Source organism: Babylonia areolata, chromosome 1 (assembly GCF_041734735.1).
Source record: "Babylonia areolata isolate BAREFJ2019XMU chromosome 1, ASM4173473v1, whole genome shotgun sequence".
Lineage (NCBI taxonomy): Eukaryota > Metazoa > Mollusca > Gastropoda > Neogastropoda > Buccinidae > Babylonia > Babylonia areolata.
In genome coordinates, this window is record NC_134876.1 from 33600883 (window position 1) to 33619609 (window position 18727).

General features: G+C 38.9%; 1 protein-coding gene across 1 annotated transcript; it reads left to right on the plus strand.

Annotated features, from left to right (window-relative positions):
• The first annotated feature begins 3788 nt into the window (after positions 1 to 3788).
• Positions 3789 to 17840, plus strand: LOC143282106 (small ribosomal subunit protein RACK1-like). The gene is made up of 7 exons (XM_076587613.1): positions 3789 to 4001; positions 5472 to 5643; positions 6208 to 6355; positions 9889 to 9984; positions 10564 to 10674; positions 16614 to 16754; positions 17554 to 17840. Exons 1-7 carry the CDS (start codon positions 3890 to 3892, stop codon positions 17728 to 17730), a joined length of 957 nt encoding a protein of 318 aa, XP_076443728.1. The 5' UTR covers positions 3789 to 3889; the 3' UTR covers positions 17731 to 17840.
• The last annotated feature ends 887 nt before the right edge of the window (positions 17841 to 18727 follow it).

Consider the following 18727-nt stretch of genomic DNA (forward strand, 5'->3'; position numbering starts at 1 on the left):
AGCATGTCTCCATGCTTTCCGTCACAACTCAATATGTTTATTTGTTTTTGTTTTTGCACGGTATTTGTATTTGTCACGTGATTTCTTTTTATCACAACAGATTTCTCTGTGTGAAATTCGGGCTGCTCTCCCGACTGGGACTCGGGGAGCGCGTCACTACACCGCTGCAGCGCCACCATTTTTTTTTTTTTTTTTTTTTCTGCGTGCAGTTCAGTTTATTTGTTTTTCCTATCGAAGTGGATTTTTCTACAGAATTTTGCCAGGAACAATTGTTGCCGTGGGTTCTTTTACGCCAGTGCGCTAAGTGCATGCTGAGTGCACACGGGACCCGTCGGTTTATCGTCTCATCCGAAGTGACTAGCGTCCAGACCACCACTCAAGGTCTAGTCAGTGGAGGAGGAGAAAATATCGGCGGCTGAGCCGTGATTCGAACCAGTGCGCTCTGATTTTCTCGCGCTTCCAAGGCGGACGCGTTACCTCCAGGCCATCACTCCACCATCTGTTTTGTGTGTGTGTCGGCAGTGTCAGCAGTGCCGGCGGTCAGTGTGTGTGCCGGTGTGTGTGTGTCAGTGCCAGTGCCAGTGCGTGCGTGCGTGTGTGTCGGTGTGTGTGTGTGTGTGTGTGTGTGCGCGCGCGCGCGCGTGTGTGTGTGTGTCAGTGAGTGCAGCCGGTTTGAGTGTGAGTGTGAGTGTGCGTGTGCGTGCCAGTGTGCGTCAGTGTGTCGGTGCCGGCCGGGTGTGTGTGTGTTTAGTGTGTTGTTGTTGTTTTTAATTGTGGACCATGTTTCTTTAACGTCTCTATCACATAGACTCAAGCTGCTGACTCAGTCGGTTGTTTTTTTTCCCGCTCCTGTCTAGTTTGCTTTATCAAGGTCAAACTCTTCCTTTTTTTTCCTCAGTTTCCGTCTTTCTTTTCTATGAAATCTTTACTCCTGACATGGAAAACCGACCTCTTCACTCTCTCATTACTATCGTTACTTGTCATAAATTTCTAAATAGCTCAAGTTTAAGTAAATCAAGCGCGGGTAAAATACGTGACTACATTTCAAGTTCAGTTTGCCGTTGCCAGTGCTGCTCGTGTTACCGTGTAGTGCAGTACCCTGACATGGAAAACCTCTTATTTTCACGGCTCTCTTTTTATCAGGCATACTATCGACTTCGATTACAACTGCGGCGTCTGAGTTTCTTGTTTAAATTTGTAAAGAGCTTTAACTAAATTAAGCGGTAAAATACGTGACTTTTTCAGTTTTTTTTCTTCAGGTTTTAATTTTTTTTTTTTTAACAGTAGCTGCAGTTAGTGCAGCATCTGTAGGCACGATGATCGATGGAGTTGTGCCGTTGGTCTCAGTTTCATTTTAAGGTCAGTCCTGTGTCGATCCCAGATGCATCTGCATGGTGAATATTTAAAAACGTTCCGGCGGGATTACGGGACTGATGTACAGACTTGCCCGAGTTTTCTTCTGCAAACGGATCGGCAGGGCTACGTCGGCTTGCATTGCCATCAATGAGGAGACTGGATCAAACGCCGGCGCACGTTGAAGACCGGCCCTGATCCATCAGTTTCAGCGGCGGGACCGGTCAGTATGGCCGGTTCAGTACTGTCTGAACTTGAAAGCACAGCATGCATGCGTCACCGGCTGAAACATTACATGACAAGCCGATCACTACGATGTTGATCAGTAATGGTATGCTTAGCCCGGCAACTGACTGACTCAGGGAAAGGAGACTATAAAAAAGTATAATCCTGATACACTGACCAAAGACTGAAGCCATCATGACATAAGCAGTCTTGTTCCCCGGGTTTTTACTAGTACCTGCTGCCCAAGTTCAGTTCTTAACCAGTCACCGGCTTCGGTAGTTGTGTAGCCTTCCTTTGATATGCTCCTCAGTCGACTCGCATGATCTCCCCGAGGCAGTCCGGCACTAATTCAGGCTGTCAGTCACCGTGACCGTGCACAGCGACTGAGCGGCCCATTTGTCAGTGTCAAGGCTGATTTCAGATGCTGCAAGAAACACTTTCACTGAGACTAAAGTCACGTCAAAAAGGATCACGTTACCCCACTACTCCCGGTTTATCTCAAATTCATTGGTTACCCCCATCCAGTCAGTACACTCAGTCGGAATTCATTAGTACAAAACTGTCATATTGGCTTATCGCCACTTTGAAGGATATCCGCCCCCATCTTACTTACTGTCTCCCCGTCATCTCCCATCTTACGTATCTCCTATCTCCCATCCGTTCAAGTTACTTCTCAGTGTCTTTAATACTTACACCCCTTTCTGTTCTCTCGGGTCTTCTGTTGAAAAGCCCCGGAGTCCCCTAAACCTCTTCAAACTGAAGACTGGCCAAATTGCCTTTCGGTATCAAGCACCTTCTGTCTGCAGTGGGATTCTTTCAGGGTTCCCGTATTTATCTCCGCAACTCGGCTTACGTACGCTGTCCTCTTTCAAAACAAACTGACTTGAAAACCCACCTGTTCAAACAGGCCTTTGGGTGTGATGAAGCATTGTTGTTTGTCTGGATTCTTCCTCAGTCCTCCTGCCAACCCCACTTTAACCGCTCTACTGAAATAGTCGTCATGTATAGTGTGTGTGTCTGCCAGTGTGGGCGGGTGTTTCCTGTGAGCGTGTGTGCGCAAGTGTGTGTGTGTGTGTGTGTGTGTGTGTGTGTGTGTGTGTGATTTTTCATACAGAATCGGCAGTTTGTTTTGGGTATTGTATCGCCGATTATTTATACACAAATATGTGCCGCCGTGTTTTTCATGTGCAGAAGTGGCATCAGTGTCATTATGCACTGTTATGCGTATATTACTGATTTTCATGTGAGGCGCTTAGGGCCCATTACATGGGGAGTTTGCGCCATACAAGTACTTTGTATTACTGGTCAATATTTGTAGTGGTAATTCCGTCCGTGAGAAAAATTGGCCAACGTTACTAGTATATATATTATATATATATATATATATATATATATATATATATATATATATATATATATATATATATATATATAAAGAAAAAAAAGCAAATTAAGATTTTGTGTATCTCCGAATTTTGGTTCAGTACTCATTGATCAGAAAAGAACGCCTGCAAAATCGAAGTTTGAATATTCACTGAAAATTGCAACTAGTTTATACGCATTCTTATTCACTGTGACAACTGTGTATGAACTGATAATTCGTGAATGATGCACACGTCAGGAGTCACTGTCAAGTCTGATTCTTTGTAGTGACACGGTACCAGCAACGACAGCACGCCAGCAAGGCTACATCATTATGAAGGTTGAAATCTCATAGAAAACATACATTATTCCATAAAATATCATACACTACGAAAATCAAACACTCGAACAGTGCAATCAGTAAAGATGCATTGAAATAGCTTTACTGATGAATGTCATTTGTGGAGATTTGAAAATAAAAACCTGTGTCTTAGCTATTCCAAGAATAACATTACTTTTTTGCTTATTGGTTCCCATTTTGTCTTGTTCTTTTCCTCACTGTTTTCTTAGGAGAAAAAAAAAACCCTGTCTGAAAAAAAAAGAAGATACGTACAACTGAACTAAAATGAGTGTGGTGGATGTTCACCTCCGAATCACCTGCGAATAAATACGTTTTATTCATCATTTCAGTGGCTCTCGATTCAGACAATTACGTTTTGCGAAGCAAACTTTTAAATAATGTGTTTCCACTCATTTCGTCTGATGAACTTCCCATCAGTTTGATATAATTATGTTTCATTTCGTAGCGCTTCCGGTTAAGATTTTCACGTGACTTCTGCAATCACGTACTTACTTCCTTTTCCGGTGGACATCCATACATGGCTGTCTAACACGAAGTTGCTACTTCAAATCAAATTCCATCTTGGCTAGTTGTGAACAGTTTTCAGAGATGGCTCAGGAACAGATGACTCTGAGAGGTACCCTTCAGGGGCATGGTGGATGGGTGACCCAGATCGCAACGAACCCACAATTTCCGGACACGATCTTGTCGGCTTCCAGAGGTAAAAATGTTGCTTTGCTTTCTCTCAATATGATCACGGATTTTCTTATAGATGTGCAAGTTTTTATCCTGTTGCTCAGAATATAAGGTAATGGACTTAACCATAATGATTGTCTGATTTTGAATTGCAACTGTGAAACCAAAACTCAGAATGTAATGATTTAAAGTAATACACTCAACATGTGACAAATGCATCAGCTTACAGTGGATAGTCCATGTGGCCTAGCGCGTCGGGGCATATGCATAAGTCGGTGGTACTGATCAGTTGTTTCCTTTTTCTGATTAAATCTAAAATTCCAGATCATACATTTAACGGCAGACACGTTTACTGGTGTATGGGAATTATATTTGTATGCTTAGTTGAAGTGTTTTAAATGCTTGTGACTGCCGATGACTGACTCGCAACTGTCGTTATAACCTCTAAACTTATTGCCTAGTTTCGACATAGGTCATACAGTACAGAGTCTATTCACTGAACATGTCACTGGTTTGGGTCGGCTCTGACCTCAGTTAGTAGTTGTGGTCTCTTTCCAGGCCTTGGTAATGGGAGGTTGAAGCCCAGCAGAGACAAAGGTCTCAGCGCTGGTTTGATGATGGTGGTTGTCCGTTTTCAGGGACAGTGAGGGCAGCCACTAAGCTGGGACTAGCCATGTGAAATGTCTTTAGTTCGGTGGCAGGTCCGTTCTCGGTGGTGTTAAACTCTGGGATGGTTCATAGAGTATTATCTGGGTTCACAAGTCCTACCAAAGGTAGGAGCGCAACTGTTGCATGCCTTTACACGACTGATATGAAGGTCTTGATGTCATTGGTGGTCAGCAGGGCTGGTTTTGGCAACATAATTTGACAGATCGGTCTCCATTAATGCATTATGCCTCAGGGAAGAAACCAGTTTGTTCACAGCCAAATTACATGTATATTAGCAACATAACTCTCCTGTGCATGTAGCATGTTGAATTTTGTCAGTCAGTTTTGTGAAACTTTAACATATTTTATTGAAAGCCAATTTGGGTAGATATGTAGCATGTTGAATTTTGTCAGTTAGTTTTGTGAAACTTTAACATATTTTATTGAAAGCCAATTTGGGTATATCTGCATTTCTTCCCCTCCACTGCTGTGTGACTGGCAGAGTTAGTGTGAACACTGCTCGTTCTGTCTAGGGGAAAAATTGTGGATATCGTAGTCACTGTGATGGTGTGAGACTATTCTGCTCTTTGATTGCAGCAGTCTTGAGTAACATTTATCAGTCTTTTTTTCCCTCTTGCCAGTCATTGAGACCATTAGGTTCACTGGCAGTCTGTATCAAGACAGGCTTGAAGATTTTGAAAAGAACTGACTTGAAAACCAAACACCAGGTAAACTTGTATGATAGTCGCAAAATTGCAGACATCTGTCTTTTCAGAATAATACTAATAATTAGCAAGGTTTTTTTTTTCTTGTTTTAATGAAATTGTTTGTTTGGTTTTTTTTTCAGACAAGAGTTTGATCCTGTGGAAACTGACCCGGGATGAGTCCAACTATGGCGTCCCATTCAAGTCCCTGTCTGGCCATGGTCACTTTGTGAGCGATGTTGTTCTGTCCTCTGATGGACAGTTCGCTCTGTCTTCCTCATGGGACAAGACTCTTCGCTTGTGGGATCTTGTTGAGTATGTACTTTTTTGTAAACCGAATGACAAGTGTTATTAGATGGAAACAAAAACATGTTTGAAGTTTTGCAAGACAAAGTGTTGTTAAATGAGAATTACAGATTTCAAATGAAAACCTTTCAACACAGATAGAAAATGATCTAAATGTTTTATTAACATGATATGAAATCTAAAGGTTGAAAAGCTGTATGTTCATGAAAAGATCAGCCTTTTCAAGGACTGTAAAGAAAAGTACCCAGATTACTGCATCAGTGAGTAACATATCCTGAAGTCACTGCTTGTGCCATGAATATTATTGGTAGACATCTGAACATTCAGAATAATCAGATACTAATGACTGAAGAACAAGCAGGAAAATACAGAGAGGGAACAAAAAATAGAAGCAGCCAGCATCCACTGCAGCCTTTTTACACTACAGTTAATTTACTCAGTTAAATAAAAAGTCGCTTTTCCCACTTGGGGGGTTGGTGGGGTATTTGTGTGTATGTGTCCTTTTGTTTTTAGTTTGCTTTGTCATTTTCTGATGACTTTGCACTGAAAAATTCAAACATAAAATTATTTTAGGTGCAAGACTACCCGTCGCTTTGTTGGACACGAGAAGGATGTCATGAGTGTTGCATTCTCTGCTGACAACCGTCAGATTGTGTCTGCCTCACGGGACAAGACCATCAAGCTGTGGAACACCTTGGGTGTTTGCAAGTACACTGTTCAGGTGAGCTATTGATCTTCTGTCTGTGTCAGTTTTTAAAGATAATATGTTTGGGGATAATATTAAAATCAGCCTATTTTGTTATTAATTTGACCCTACTTTCAGACCCGTTTATCAGTATGAATTCTAGCAACTCCCAAGAAATACAGGGTTTATGTATAATTTGCAAATCCTGTTTCGGTACCCATGTATTGTGAGTTAATGAAATTTAGGCTACATGGCATCAACTTTTTGTGGTGTTTGAAAGTTTTTGAAAATTAAATCATTGGTTGAAGAATTTTTTTGTGTATGTGCTTGAGGATTGATTTTATATGGGACAGTGTTGCAGTTGAACAAGAATATGGTTAGAAGAAAAGTTATCCAATCACTGCCCTACTGCAGGGTCTCTCCCAGGCTACACATTTTTTTTCCAAAGTATACAAACCATATGTTTTCCTCTTCCAGGGATTAAAAAAAAAAGGTAGTAATGATTAGTGAATGGAAGATGAAGTGTTGTTAGTAACAACATTGATTGTCTCAGAATAGGTGTATTTGGTGATAATAGTGTTAACACTATGACGGGTTTGAGTGTGTGGGTTGACGTGCTTGTCAGCAGATGTTTAGTGTGCTTTTAAAGATTATGATAATATGAAGTGCTTTCAGTGATTACAAACAAACACATTACCATGATTGAATGTTCATTGAAACAAACGTCCTGCAATTATGAGAATGCACTTCATTAACTACTGGAGAATAAGAATCAAATGCTCTTCTGAGTTGTGTACATGAAATTGAGTGATCAGTTTTTGATAACTCTTGTAAGATAACATGTTTGAGTTTTTATTATGAAGTTTTGGAGTTTACATTATATACCTCTGATTCAAACTGTTAATTTGATTTCTTTAATTTGACCATATACATGTTTTATTTTTCTCCTGATTTTTAGACATCTGAAGATTACAGATTTTTATAAGAAACAGAAACAAGAGGCAAAGCCTTCAAGACTCAGTTGCGCTTCACGCTTTATCCAGTAAAGGAATCAAGAGGATTTAAGAAATCATTGAAAAGTGCTCTGTATTAAATAAATATAAAATATGCTTTGGGAAAAAAGAAGAGAGGAAAAAAAGGGGCATGAGAGTGGGATCGAACCTTGCATCTTGTTCAGTTTGGAAGCAAGCAGACTAATCCCCACTGCTGTGGCGCATCTGACGTCATTTGACTAAATTTAATGCTTAAAGCAATGTTGACGTTTTCTTCTTCGTGTGATAACCAGATAAGATGTGATTGTAGTGGACGTAATAATGGCCTTTAAATCATGTTTTTTGTGTGTTTTATTATTTCTCGATTATCCTTTATATCGGTGGTAAAGGAGACGTTGCCATCGCTTCAAGCACACCGCAACACATGGTTGATCTTTAGATCTGCACAAACGAGCTGAAAGAAATGAATTTTTGTTTTATGTTCATTCCAGTTAACTTAGTGTCCACTTTAGAATATTCATATGCAGTAAACACATCGATGGTGTAGTTAGTATCACTGTATGCATTCTGTCCAGAATTTGTTTTTTTTTCCTCTTTTAATTGTGAACAAGAAAAACCAGGTCATGTCTTCGAACACAATCTACCTTCTAGCAGGCCTAACTCAGTGGGAAGTGGTTTTTAGAATTTTTGGATTCCGGAACGATTCTCAGCAAAATAAACTGTTAATGATTTGGAAATATGGCTTAATTTAGGAGACTTAAAACGTGTAATTGGTATGACTGTGAAGATTTCTTTCAATTCATACTATGGTTAAGCCAAATTTGGTATTGGCAGACCAAGTATTTCCAGAGAAAATGGCAATGTTAAAATTAACCATGGACGCGCAGACACACACACTCACAGAGACAACCAAACACTGGGTTAAAACATAGACAAAACATAGACTCTGTTTACACAAGTGAGTCCAAAGAGTGTGGAGTTAGTGATTGATAATAATGGTAGTTGTAAAGGTGTGGAGTTAGTGATTGATGATTGTAGTGCTGTAAGTCTTCATAACAGTTGCAGAATAGACTTTAAATTTTTTTTAAAATTTTTGAATTTTTTAAACAGTGACTGGAAGAGAAAGGTGGGATAATGGTTGATAGCTCATCCATCATTGCAATATCTGTGAGGGTCTGGGTGATTCCCACACTCGCCTTTCCCCCCCCACGTTTGACTGGAAAAATTAAACTGAACATCTAGTCATTGAGATGATATGATAAACCAAGGTCCCGTGTGCAGTGTGCGCTTGGCGCACTGAAAAAGAACCTGACGGCAACAAAGGGGTTGTTGTCTGGCAAAATTCTCTGTTTGAAATCAAGCCAAGGCCAGACTTAGCATGTTGGTTTATGCTGCTGGTCAGGCATCTGCTGGTAGATAAGGTGGTGTGACTGTAATAGGCATGTGTATTTGGGTAGTAGAGTAGGGCATGTTGACATCCTGTTGCCACTGAATGTAAAAGTCTAGCAAAGACAAAATGTAGTGCATTCGATGATTACAAACAAACACATTACCATGATTGAATGTTCAGTGAAACAAACGTCCTGCAATTATGAGAATGCACTTTATTTTAAAAAGAAAAAAAGTTCTCTTTTTAAATGCAGTTATAAGACACAGTGATTGAGACTGAGAGATGAGATTTTGATTTCTGTTATTTTGAAACCATTTCGGATTTTTTGTGTGCTCTCCATTATAATTTCTTTCGAGGGCTCTGACATTTTTTTAAAGTTGAAGTGAAAAAAAAACCAGTCTTGTAATTTTTTTTTCTTTTTAGGATGGAGTCCATATTGTGTGCGTGTGTGTGTGCGCAGGTGCGCGTGTGTGTGTGTTTTGAACTTTGATGTGTGCTTTGAGCTACTGCAGCTGAAAAAGAAATAATAAAAAGCTTGGTTAAATTAGAAGACCTTTCTAGTCACCCCCTATAAGATGACTTTGGCAACACAGAAAAAAAACAAACCAAAAACGATCTGACATCTTAATCTGTTTTATCAACTTTGGAATAGTTATTATTCATGGTCAAGATCAATACACTTGGTATACCAGAAATCTTGCATCGAGTCTTCATCAAATTTTGTTTAGTGATTGGTCATAGAAGAGAAACCCTTACGAGAGTCAAGGTCAAAGTTCAGGATCACAATATAACCGAATTGACAAGGTTTATAAATGTGACAGTGCTTGGATTTTTGTCCCAAGGTTGATGAAATCGGTGATTGTATCTAAGTTCATCTCCATTATGAGCAGAAAACCATGTTTTGTTTTTCACCATATTTTCAGGCTTATAGGAAACACTTTAAAGTTGTTTTTGGTCAGCTTCAAAGGGGCTTTGTTCCCTTGCAGTGAAGTATCACCTTTCCATCACACCTTCACAGCCTTCCACCCACCTCCCCTCTGGTTACAGTATGCTTTTTTGATTCAGTCTTTCTCACGTTTCTTACGTGGGTGGAGCAGGGGAGTAGCTGGAATAGAAACAAATCAATGGTGTTTGTCTGGAGTTCTGTATATCTTGATCTATTTGTCATGCATTTGTAATTTGTGCAGGAAGACACACACAAGGACTGGGTGTCGTGTGTGCGTTTCTCTCCCAACGCACAGAACCCCATCATTGTGTCATGCGGCTGGGACAAGGTTGTCAAGGTTCGTTTTGCAGTTTTGTGCACAACTTTAAATAAACATGAATTTCATGTGTAAAATCTTGGTGAAATCATTGGTCTTATCAGACAAAAGTCTTCGTTGTTAAAGCAAGATAATATTATGCGTAGAAATCTCTAAAGGAATTAGAATTTTAGATTCTGTCACACTTGAGGCCAAAGCCGTTATGAAGGGATTGAGAACTTAATCATACACATATTTTTTAACAGAAAATAATCATAAAATGTTAATAAAAACTGCAATTTGTAAAGCAATGCATGATTGACGCACAGTAAATGGCAGCCATTTTGTCATGATAATGAAATAGCAAAACGACATGATACATTCAATTGCTTTCTAGAAGTAGTAATGTCAGTGAGTTTAGTACTATTTTCTAGAAGGCAAGAGATGATAAAAGTCAGCGGTGTTTCCACATTTGGTTTATGTGATCTGAGAGTGAGTGTGAGGTTGTTTTTTTTTGTGTGTTCCAGTTTCAATATGCTATGGGTCATGGATGTAAGGATTGTTAATGCTTTATATTTATACTTTGTTCATAAATTTTGATTGTGGTTGTATTTGTTGCAGGTGTGGAACTTGACAAACTGCAAGCTCAAAACCAACCACTTTGGCCACAGCCAACCTCTGCACACTTCCACTGTCTCCCCTGATGGCTCTCTCTGCGCCTCTGGTGGCATGGTAAGGATTTAGAAAGAACACATAGATTTTCCTTCCATTTATGTCATAACCCTCATGTGCTGGGGTGAATTCTTTGTTTTTCTCCTTAGTTAACCATTATACACCGTACTCACCCAATAGTGGCTTGCAGTGTAACACCCGAACCTGCCTGGTACCGCCGGCTAAACACGTGCTTATTGTGGGTGCAGCCATTGTTGTTTACATGAACGAGACTCTCACGAGATTCACAACCTTGTTTTCTTTCAGAGTCTGATTTGCTTGAATTTTGACAAAGTTGTGAATTTTTAAAGTTGCAAGACAAGTTTCATGATTGCCGAGATTATGAAGATGATTTTGAACCGTTTTAATGATTTTTGCGTTGTAAACATTGATAAACTCAGTGACCTAAATATCGACTGACCAAGTTTTGCCAACAGTGAGAGTGAAGTTAGGTGGCGGCAGTGAAAATTTAAATATTCATTACAATGACTGAAATGTGATTTTTGGCAAACAACATGACAATATAAGAAAAACAAAAAAAAAAGTAAGTGAATATCTTGATTGGTTCTAAAGATATTCCATTTTAAAGATGTGACGATGCGTACATGCTGTTAGTACTTAATATTCTCACATTTTCACAGTTATATTATACTGTCCATGAGGGTACTGTAATGAAAACTCATATACTTTTAAAAACCATATGATAATGGTATATTGCACAAGAAAACACTAACACTTCAGCAGCAAAGAAACTGGAAAATATGTCTGTCAAAGTAGGAGGAAATAGAAAATCAAGACGTGTCAATGTGTACAGAATAGCAACTTTGAAGGTCTACAGCACTGAAACGAATAGACAGTTGCATTTCAAAATAAAATATCTTGCAGATTACATCACAGAAAGTGCACTGAATTTTTTTCAGGCAGGACAGTTGACTGAATTTTAAGTATCAGAGTCTCAAACTTTGAAAAATCTTCAATTTGACCAGTGGAAAAAAGACTGTTTATTGGGGTAGCATGCTGCAAAGATGAATATTTCAGTAACTGTCACAAGTAGGACCATGAAATTTTGTGTGTGTATTAAGTGAAATGTCAGCTTTCAAAATAAATTAAAATCAACCTTAAAACTTCCCTCTAAAGTTGGCAGAAAAGGAATGATACCTGATTTTCTCATTAAAAAAGGGTGCATGCTGCAGATGAGACTTCTTCAAAATTTTTGTTTTTGAAAAAAATATTGAAGTTGCAGCCACAATAAGTTACCAGTGGTCTAGGCTGATCATCTTCTTCAAAATTACTACAAATTTTTAAATGAATGCAACTTGAGAGCATTATACAGAATGGGTAGGTTGATGGGGCATTCCACAACAAAGGTTCCCAGGAGGGAGCAAATATTACATAAGTTGCTAGCAAAAATGACAGATATATGAATCTATTTTCTTTCAGCTCTCTAGTTTTTTCTTCCATCCATGAACCCAGTCATGCATTTCATTATAGAAGAAACACAATAAATAAGAAATAAAAGGTGGATGATGCACCTTTATTTCTTCACAAAATGGCATTCACAGGAGAAAATGCACACCAAAAAATCTCTCATTTTTTGGCACTCACAGGTTTCCTGGCATCAGCAATAACATGCTGCTCACTACCTGAGATGTTTATACTGGCCTTTTTGGATCATGGAATAGGTCTTGCAAACCCTGCCATAAGCAGCTGTTTCTGCAACATGTTAGATACACAGATCAGCTCATAAGAAAGAACAAATGTTATGTTCAATTTAAAACTTAAAACCAAAACCAGAGCTCTCAGTTTAATATATGTTTAGGCTTTTGTCAATTTCTGAGTGTTTTGAGTGGGAGGAAAACACTGTGATAACAGAATTATAAAATGGCATACTAACAGGTAAGCATTCATTCAACAGCAACACAAAATTCACCGCACTGAACAAAATGGCCGCACTTACCTTTCACACAATAACTCAGTTGCAGCATCAACTTATGCTTTGACAATTGAGGCTGAATTTTTAGGGGTCTGTCCTTTCCAATCGCTGACAAGAACTTTGCCATCTACTTGTACTGTTCATCTTATGGATGTCTTTGTTGCATGCGATTATTTACTCAGAAATTCCACTTCAGTGTGCTACATTTCATGACTGAGATGAAAGTATTACTTAATGTCTTATGTATACATGTATATGATTACTTACATTAAATATTTTATTGTTAATATGCACATCATACTTAGTATCTTATTCTTTGATATATATTTTGTGTACTCATCTTTATTTGTGTGTGTATGTGAGAATGCATGTCTTAGATATATATCAAACTGAATATTTCATTCACAATATGTGCATGGTATTTTGCATTTTATCATTTCATGAAATATGTGTTTACTTCCCTTTGTTTTCTGTTTCATGCAGTCTAGATGCACAGCATATCATGGGTTACATGACCCCCCCCCCTCCCGCGCGCACACACACACACACACAATTATACTATCTTAATGGCTGGATTCCTGGTAGTGTTATATAGTTTGACTTGACTGAACCTGATGTACAACTTAGGCTATGGGTGTTATTGTACTGATTTTCTTTTTACTAATTTTAGTTTGTTAAAAATTGATGTTAAATTTTTGAAGAAACAGGATGTTGCCTGCACTGTTCAAATTAGTCATATATCTCTTCACATTACACTTTTTTCATACTCAGACATACACATACTCACAAGCATACATGTGCAAATGCAAACTTGCTCTGGCTCTCTCTCTCACACACACACACACACACACACACACACACACACACGCACACACCTACTCCACTGACAGGAAAGAAATGGGGAAGGGGGATGACTGGAGGGAGGAGATGGTGGGTTATATCACTGTCAGCAGTCAGGGATTCTCAGCCAGAGCAAGTGGTCAGTGATTTGGCTCAGTGCCAAGTTTGCCACAACCATTGACAACCCCCTCCCCTCTCCTTACCATTGGTGGGAGATTCTCAGAGACAAAGGAGGGGAATGGCTATACAACTCTCAGCTAATTATGAAAGTGAAGTTTGCAGATGAGAAAGGGGGAGGAGGGGCGTGGGGGAGGGGGGGGAGGGGTTAGTATGAATTGGTGTTCTTGTTCTTTCTGGAATGTGAGAGCATAGTATCTATCTGTCTGTATATATTGAGATAAAGTTTCACAGCTATAGAAGCAAAATGCAACTAGAATATCAGACTTTTGTGTGATGCTGAATGAAAAAGAAACCATATTCCAATTTGTTTACTCACTTATTCAACACAAACCGAGTCTGTAGCAGACGACGCTAATGCTGTCCCGAGCACTTCCGGTTTTAGACCCAGGTAATATTTTGCTTACTAAAGCAAAAATCAATCAAATATTAGTAATTGGAATTCATGGGCTCCGTTTTAACATGTCCATTTTTCATTCTGTATCAATAGTTTTTGTGTGTTTTACTCCGAAAAAAATAAATCGTGTTCCGATTGAAACACGGTGTCACGTTACGAAAACACTTATGAAATAGATCCAAGCTGCTCAGTTACTGACATCGATCAAAATCCTGATTCAGAGAATTTCAGCTCAATATTGTGCATGAAAGTGCTAAAGACATTCGTTTTCAAAAATAATATAAAACTTACCGATGAAACTTAAGATTTTCTGGAGAAACAATGCCATTTTTGTGTTAGCTGAAGTGCCGCTCTCCTGTGTCGAATGTTGATTGGGCCGACGCAACTGACGAAGAGGGGTACCTGCTTTTGAATCGCTTGAGCAAATTGCTCATGGATCAAAAATATTAGTTTCGGATACCATTGAAATCAGCAGAAAATGCTCTTTACCGCTCATACAGTAACCCGTAGGGTCAGATTTCATTTTCGAACTGCGCGAGGCGTTGAAAGATAGCCGAAAAATTCCCGTAACTTTGCGCTCAGATCTAACTACCCTACTTCGCCCAAGGCTTGAAAAAAAACACACGAAAGTTCTCCTTGAACTTTCGCCTTTCACGGCTCCCAGTTTTTCGAACAGTAACCAATGAATGGAAAACAACGGATGCGATTTTTTCCACTATGTGGTTGAAACTAACTGTGTCGCGCTCAGAAAGACGCCGGCCGCCATTGAACAAGGATCGCTATTTCGCGTTACAGTACACTTTTTTTCTTCCATCCGCGAACTCATGCACGCATTGCATAAAGCAAACACAATAAAAATTAAAAATATGGATGATAAATGATTATTTCAGTTGGATAGTTTTTCACAAAATGAAATCAAATTTGAGAAAATGCACTTCAAAATTAGTCAATTTTTTAGGCGTTCATAGGTTTCCCGGCATCGGCCATGGGGGCTGCCGCTACCTAGTGAAGTTGGTAACTTTTATGTGAATCGATCGCCAGACCTCTGAAATCATGAATCAAATGCCGGACATCAGAAATCGATACTGTCAGTGAGTTAGTCATGATTCCACTGATATTTATCGTCATTCTTGCACGATCTTCCTGATTGTGCTAGTTCAATGGAATATATTACTGATTTGGGTAAGTTTTGCCAAAGTTTTAAGTTTCCAAGCTACAAGATGAGTTTGATGACTGTCGAGAGTAGTAGCGTAATCTGAACGGCTATTTTGAAGTTGATTTCGGAGTGAGACTTTGGTAAAAGTCGATTGTACTGAGTGACCTAGACATCCACTGATTTTTTACTGATACTGAGAGTGTAGTCAGTTCTTGAGTGTGAATTGATTGCTGCACTTCCGAAATCGTGAATCGATCACTGGACCTCCAAAATTGTGAATTGATCGCCAGACCGTTGGAGTCAATATCGTCAGTCGTTGATTGCACAGATACTTATTGGCATTCTGCACAATCTTTCTGATTTTGCTAGTTCAGTGGATTATATTTTTCTTTTTGGGATGGAGAAATTACTTGTGAGGTAGGTATGTTGTTTGTTTGCGTTTGTTTGCTGTTATTTTTTCTCCACCATCAATGGAAACACATCATCCCTCAAAATGAAAAGAACATGAAAATCAGCATGTTCATTGTTGCAATTCAAGTTGAGTAAGAAAAAGAATAAAATGAAGATGTGTTAGAAGACACTGCAGACCAGAAAACTTATTTTAAAGAAAATCATACTATAATTGAAAAATTTTTCAAAGTTGACCATCAAATTTGACACTTTTATTTATTTATTTTTTTGGTGTAAATACAAAGCAACATGAGCCTGGAAACACAAATTCTTTTGCAACTGTATTATGTGTAGAATGCAGGAAAAATAAATATGTGCAATGAAAGAAGGTTTAAATCAATGTTTATAATTACCCACTATCGAAAAATCGCAAGAGTTATTCCCCTTGGCATGGGACTTTAATGGGTGATTAGTGCTGAGCGACCTGGGGATAAAGAGAGTTAACAGGCAGCACTGTTTTACAAACTTTCGTATCATTGTTCTGTCTTGCAAGATCTTTGTTCATATTTGATTATTAAATTATTGATCACTACAGAATTACAAGCTGACCACTCAACAAAGAAGGCAGGATCAAGTAGAGAAAAGTTCTGCCATTGTACATGATTTTTGATGACATGTAAATCTTAAGTGTTTGTAAATTGCAGTTAGAATATGTGTATTTGCCAGGCATTATATGAAATGCTAAGTGAAAGTGCATTCCTTTATTTGACACAAGTGCTTATTGCATAAAAATGCTTCAAATACATAGAGGTATTGCATATACAGATGGGATGTTGTGATTGGGTGCATAGAAGGGAAAGGCAAATGTATGACATTTTTCGTGAAGTAAATCAACATAGCTGTGGTTGGAAAAAAATAAGTAGAAAAATGAAGCAAGACATAATTGTAACTTGTTTTGACTGAAACACACACATTCACAGGTCCAAGACGTGGATGAGAATCTTGACTTTTCAATTTGTTTTCAATGAAAATTGTGAAACAATGATGTGGTCTGTGGTGTTGCTCAGGATGGACAGGCTATGCTGTGGGACCTGAACGAGGGCAAGCACCTGTACACTTTGGATGGTGGTGACCACATCAACGCCATGACTTTCTCCCCCAACCGCTACTGGCTGTGCGCTGCCACTGGACCATCTATCAAGATCTGGGTAAGTTGATTCCAGCAGTGGATTTAGTAATATTTGTGATGTTCATCATGCTTCATTAGTGGAAATTAAACTGGTAGTGATGATGACCTTTTGTTAGCTGTTTTCTGAACTTGTTCGTAAGCCATAGTCCATGAATAACATGATCAAACATGTGAAAAAGGGAATATCAGTTGTGTAAATTAAGGCATGATCAGCTTGTTTATGCCAGTGCCTCTTTTGAATGTATGTGCATATAGACATTTAGCATGTGATGGGTGCGTGTCAGACTGTGTGGTCAGCTCCTGGTTGGACTTTACAGGTTTTTTTTACCCAACCTATCATGATCAAAAGCACTTTCCTGCAGTGTCCATTCTCATCAATTTATGTGACATTTTCACGAAAGTGCAAAATCAATTGTGGTCTGCAAGCCAACTTTGTCACTTTGTGATATCTGGCAGGTGACCCAACAGTTAAGCTTCTAGTTCCTTGGCAGGATTTTCAAAGCCCGTAACATTTTAGGACAGACAGGTTTAATATATTTTTCTTACTGAACTTTTGAGTTATTGTTGTGTGTACATACATGTAGTGTGGAAAGACAAGAAGGCAGACAGTAGGCATTTATATGCATTCCACAGTCTGTTGGATACTGTAGTTTGAATAGATGTTGATCTTGAAAATACTAAAAGTTAATCTCTTTGGAATATGACAATTTTAGTAATGAATTGAACGATGCAATATGCAGACGTAGGCTCATGTGTGCCTTGGCTGTTGCAATACTTTTAAGATGTTTAATTTACCAGAACTGTTTTTATGTTGACAGGACCTGGAAGGCAAGGTGATTGTGGATGAACTGAAGCCTGATGTGATGACTGCTGGCTCTGGCCGCGAGCCACCACACTGCCTGTCCCTGGCCTGGTCCTCTGATGGCCAGACCCTCTTCGCTGGATACACTGACAAACTCATCCGTGTATGGCAGGTGTCCATGGCAGCACGTTAAACGCTTGCCAAATTGCAAAGAACTGTGAAAGTTTGAAAGCAAGAAATGGGTTTAAAAACCCATTCTGATTGTCTCCAAGCCTTCAGTGCGAATAAATCTTGGTGACTAGACATCTGTTGTGTGTTTTTCTTTGCTAAATGGCCATATTAAATATGGTATATCTTGATGTAGGAAACAGTGAGTTCTATCACAAGTTCTCTGATATGGGAGCAAAACCTGATAAGAAAGGAAAGGTATTTTTTGGCAGGATCTTCCTTGTCATCCCTTCATGATGTAAACACCACAAGAGGTCATGATTATTATTTTGCAAAATAGAATCAGCTTTATGGGGCTCATGTTTTGCATACAGAGTTGTGACAGCATGATCCCTCAATCAATTCACATCACTAGTGTATAACACAGCTTGTTGATAACAAAACAAGGATTGCATTTTTACCATTTGACTTCCAGAACTATTTGCATTTTTTGAAAAAAAAACCCCAAAAACCACACACACAAACAAATTGAAATGCTCCAAATTGAGTCGAATGTTTTCTTGAAGGAAAATGAATGAAGAATATAATTGTGTTCATCGTTGAAAGGATGTGATGAGAGGATGAGGTAACTCCCAATCGGGGGAATATACCTATGATTTTAGATAAAAATACATAATGAAAAAAAAGAATTCAAGTCTCTGTATTCTATGTGCCAAGTGGTGCTAAAACACTTGCGAATGTACTAGACAACAATCAAATGCAGTTATTTTGTTTTCCTCCACTATCCTGTTCTAAACATAAGCACTGAGCATGAACACCCTCCCACACACTCGCACTGTTACTCAATATTAAACACAAAAGCTCACTGTGAAAAAATCGTGGGCTTGAAGCTTTCATTTGGTTTCTCAGTGAATGAAAACCTCAAAATGTTTTCAAGCTACATAGTAGGGGTTTTTCTAATCCACTTCCAACATAACCCTGCCCCCCACCTGTTGGTGTATTCTGTAGCATTTTATCATCAT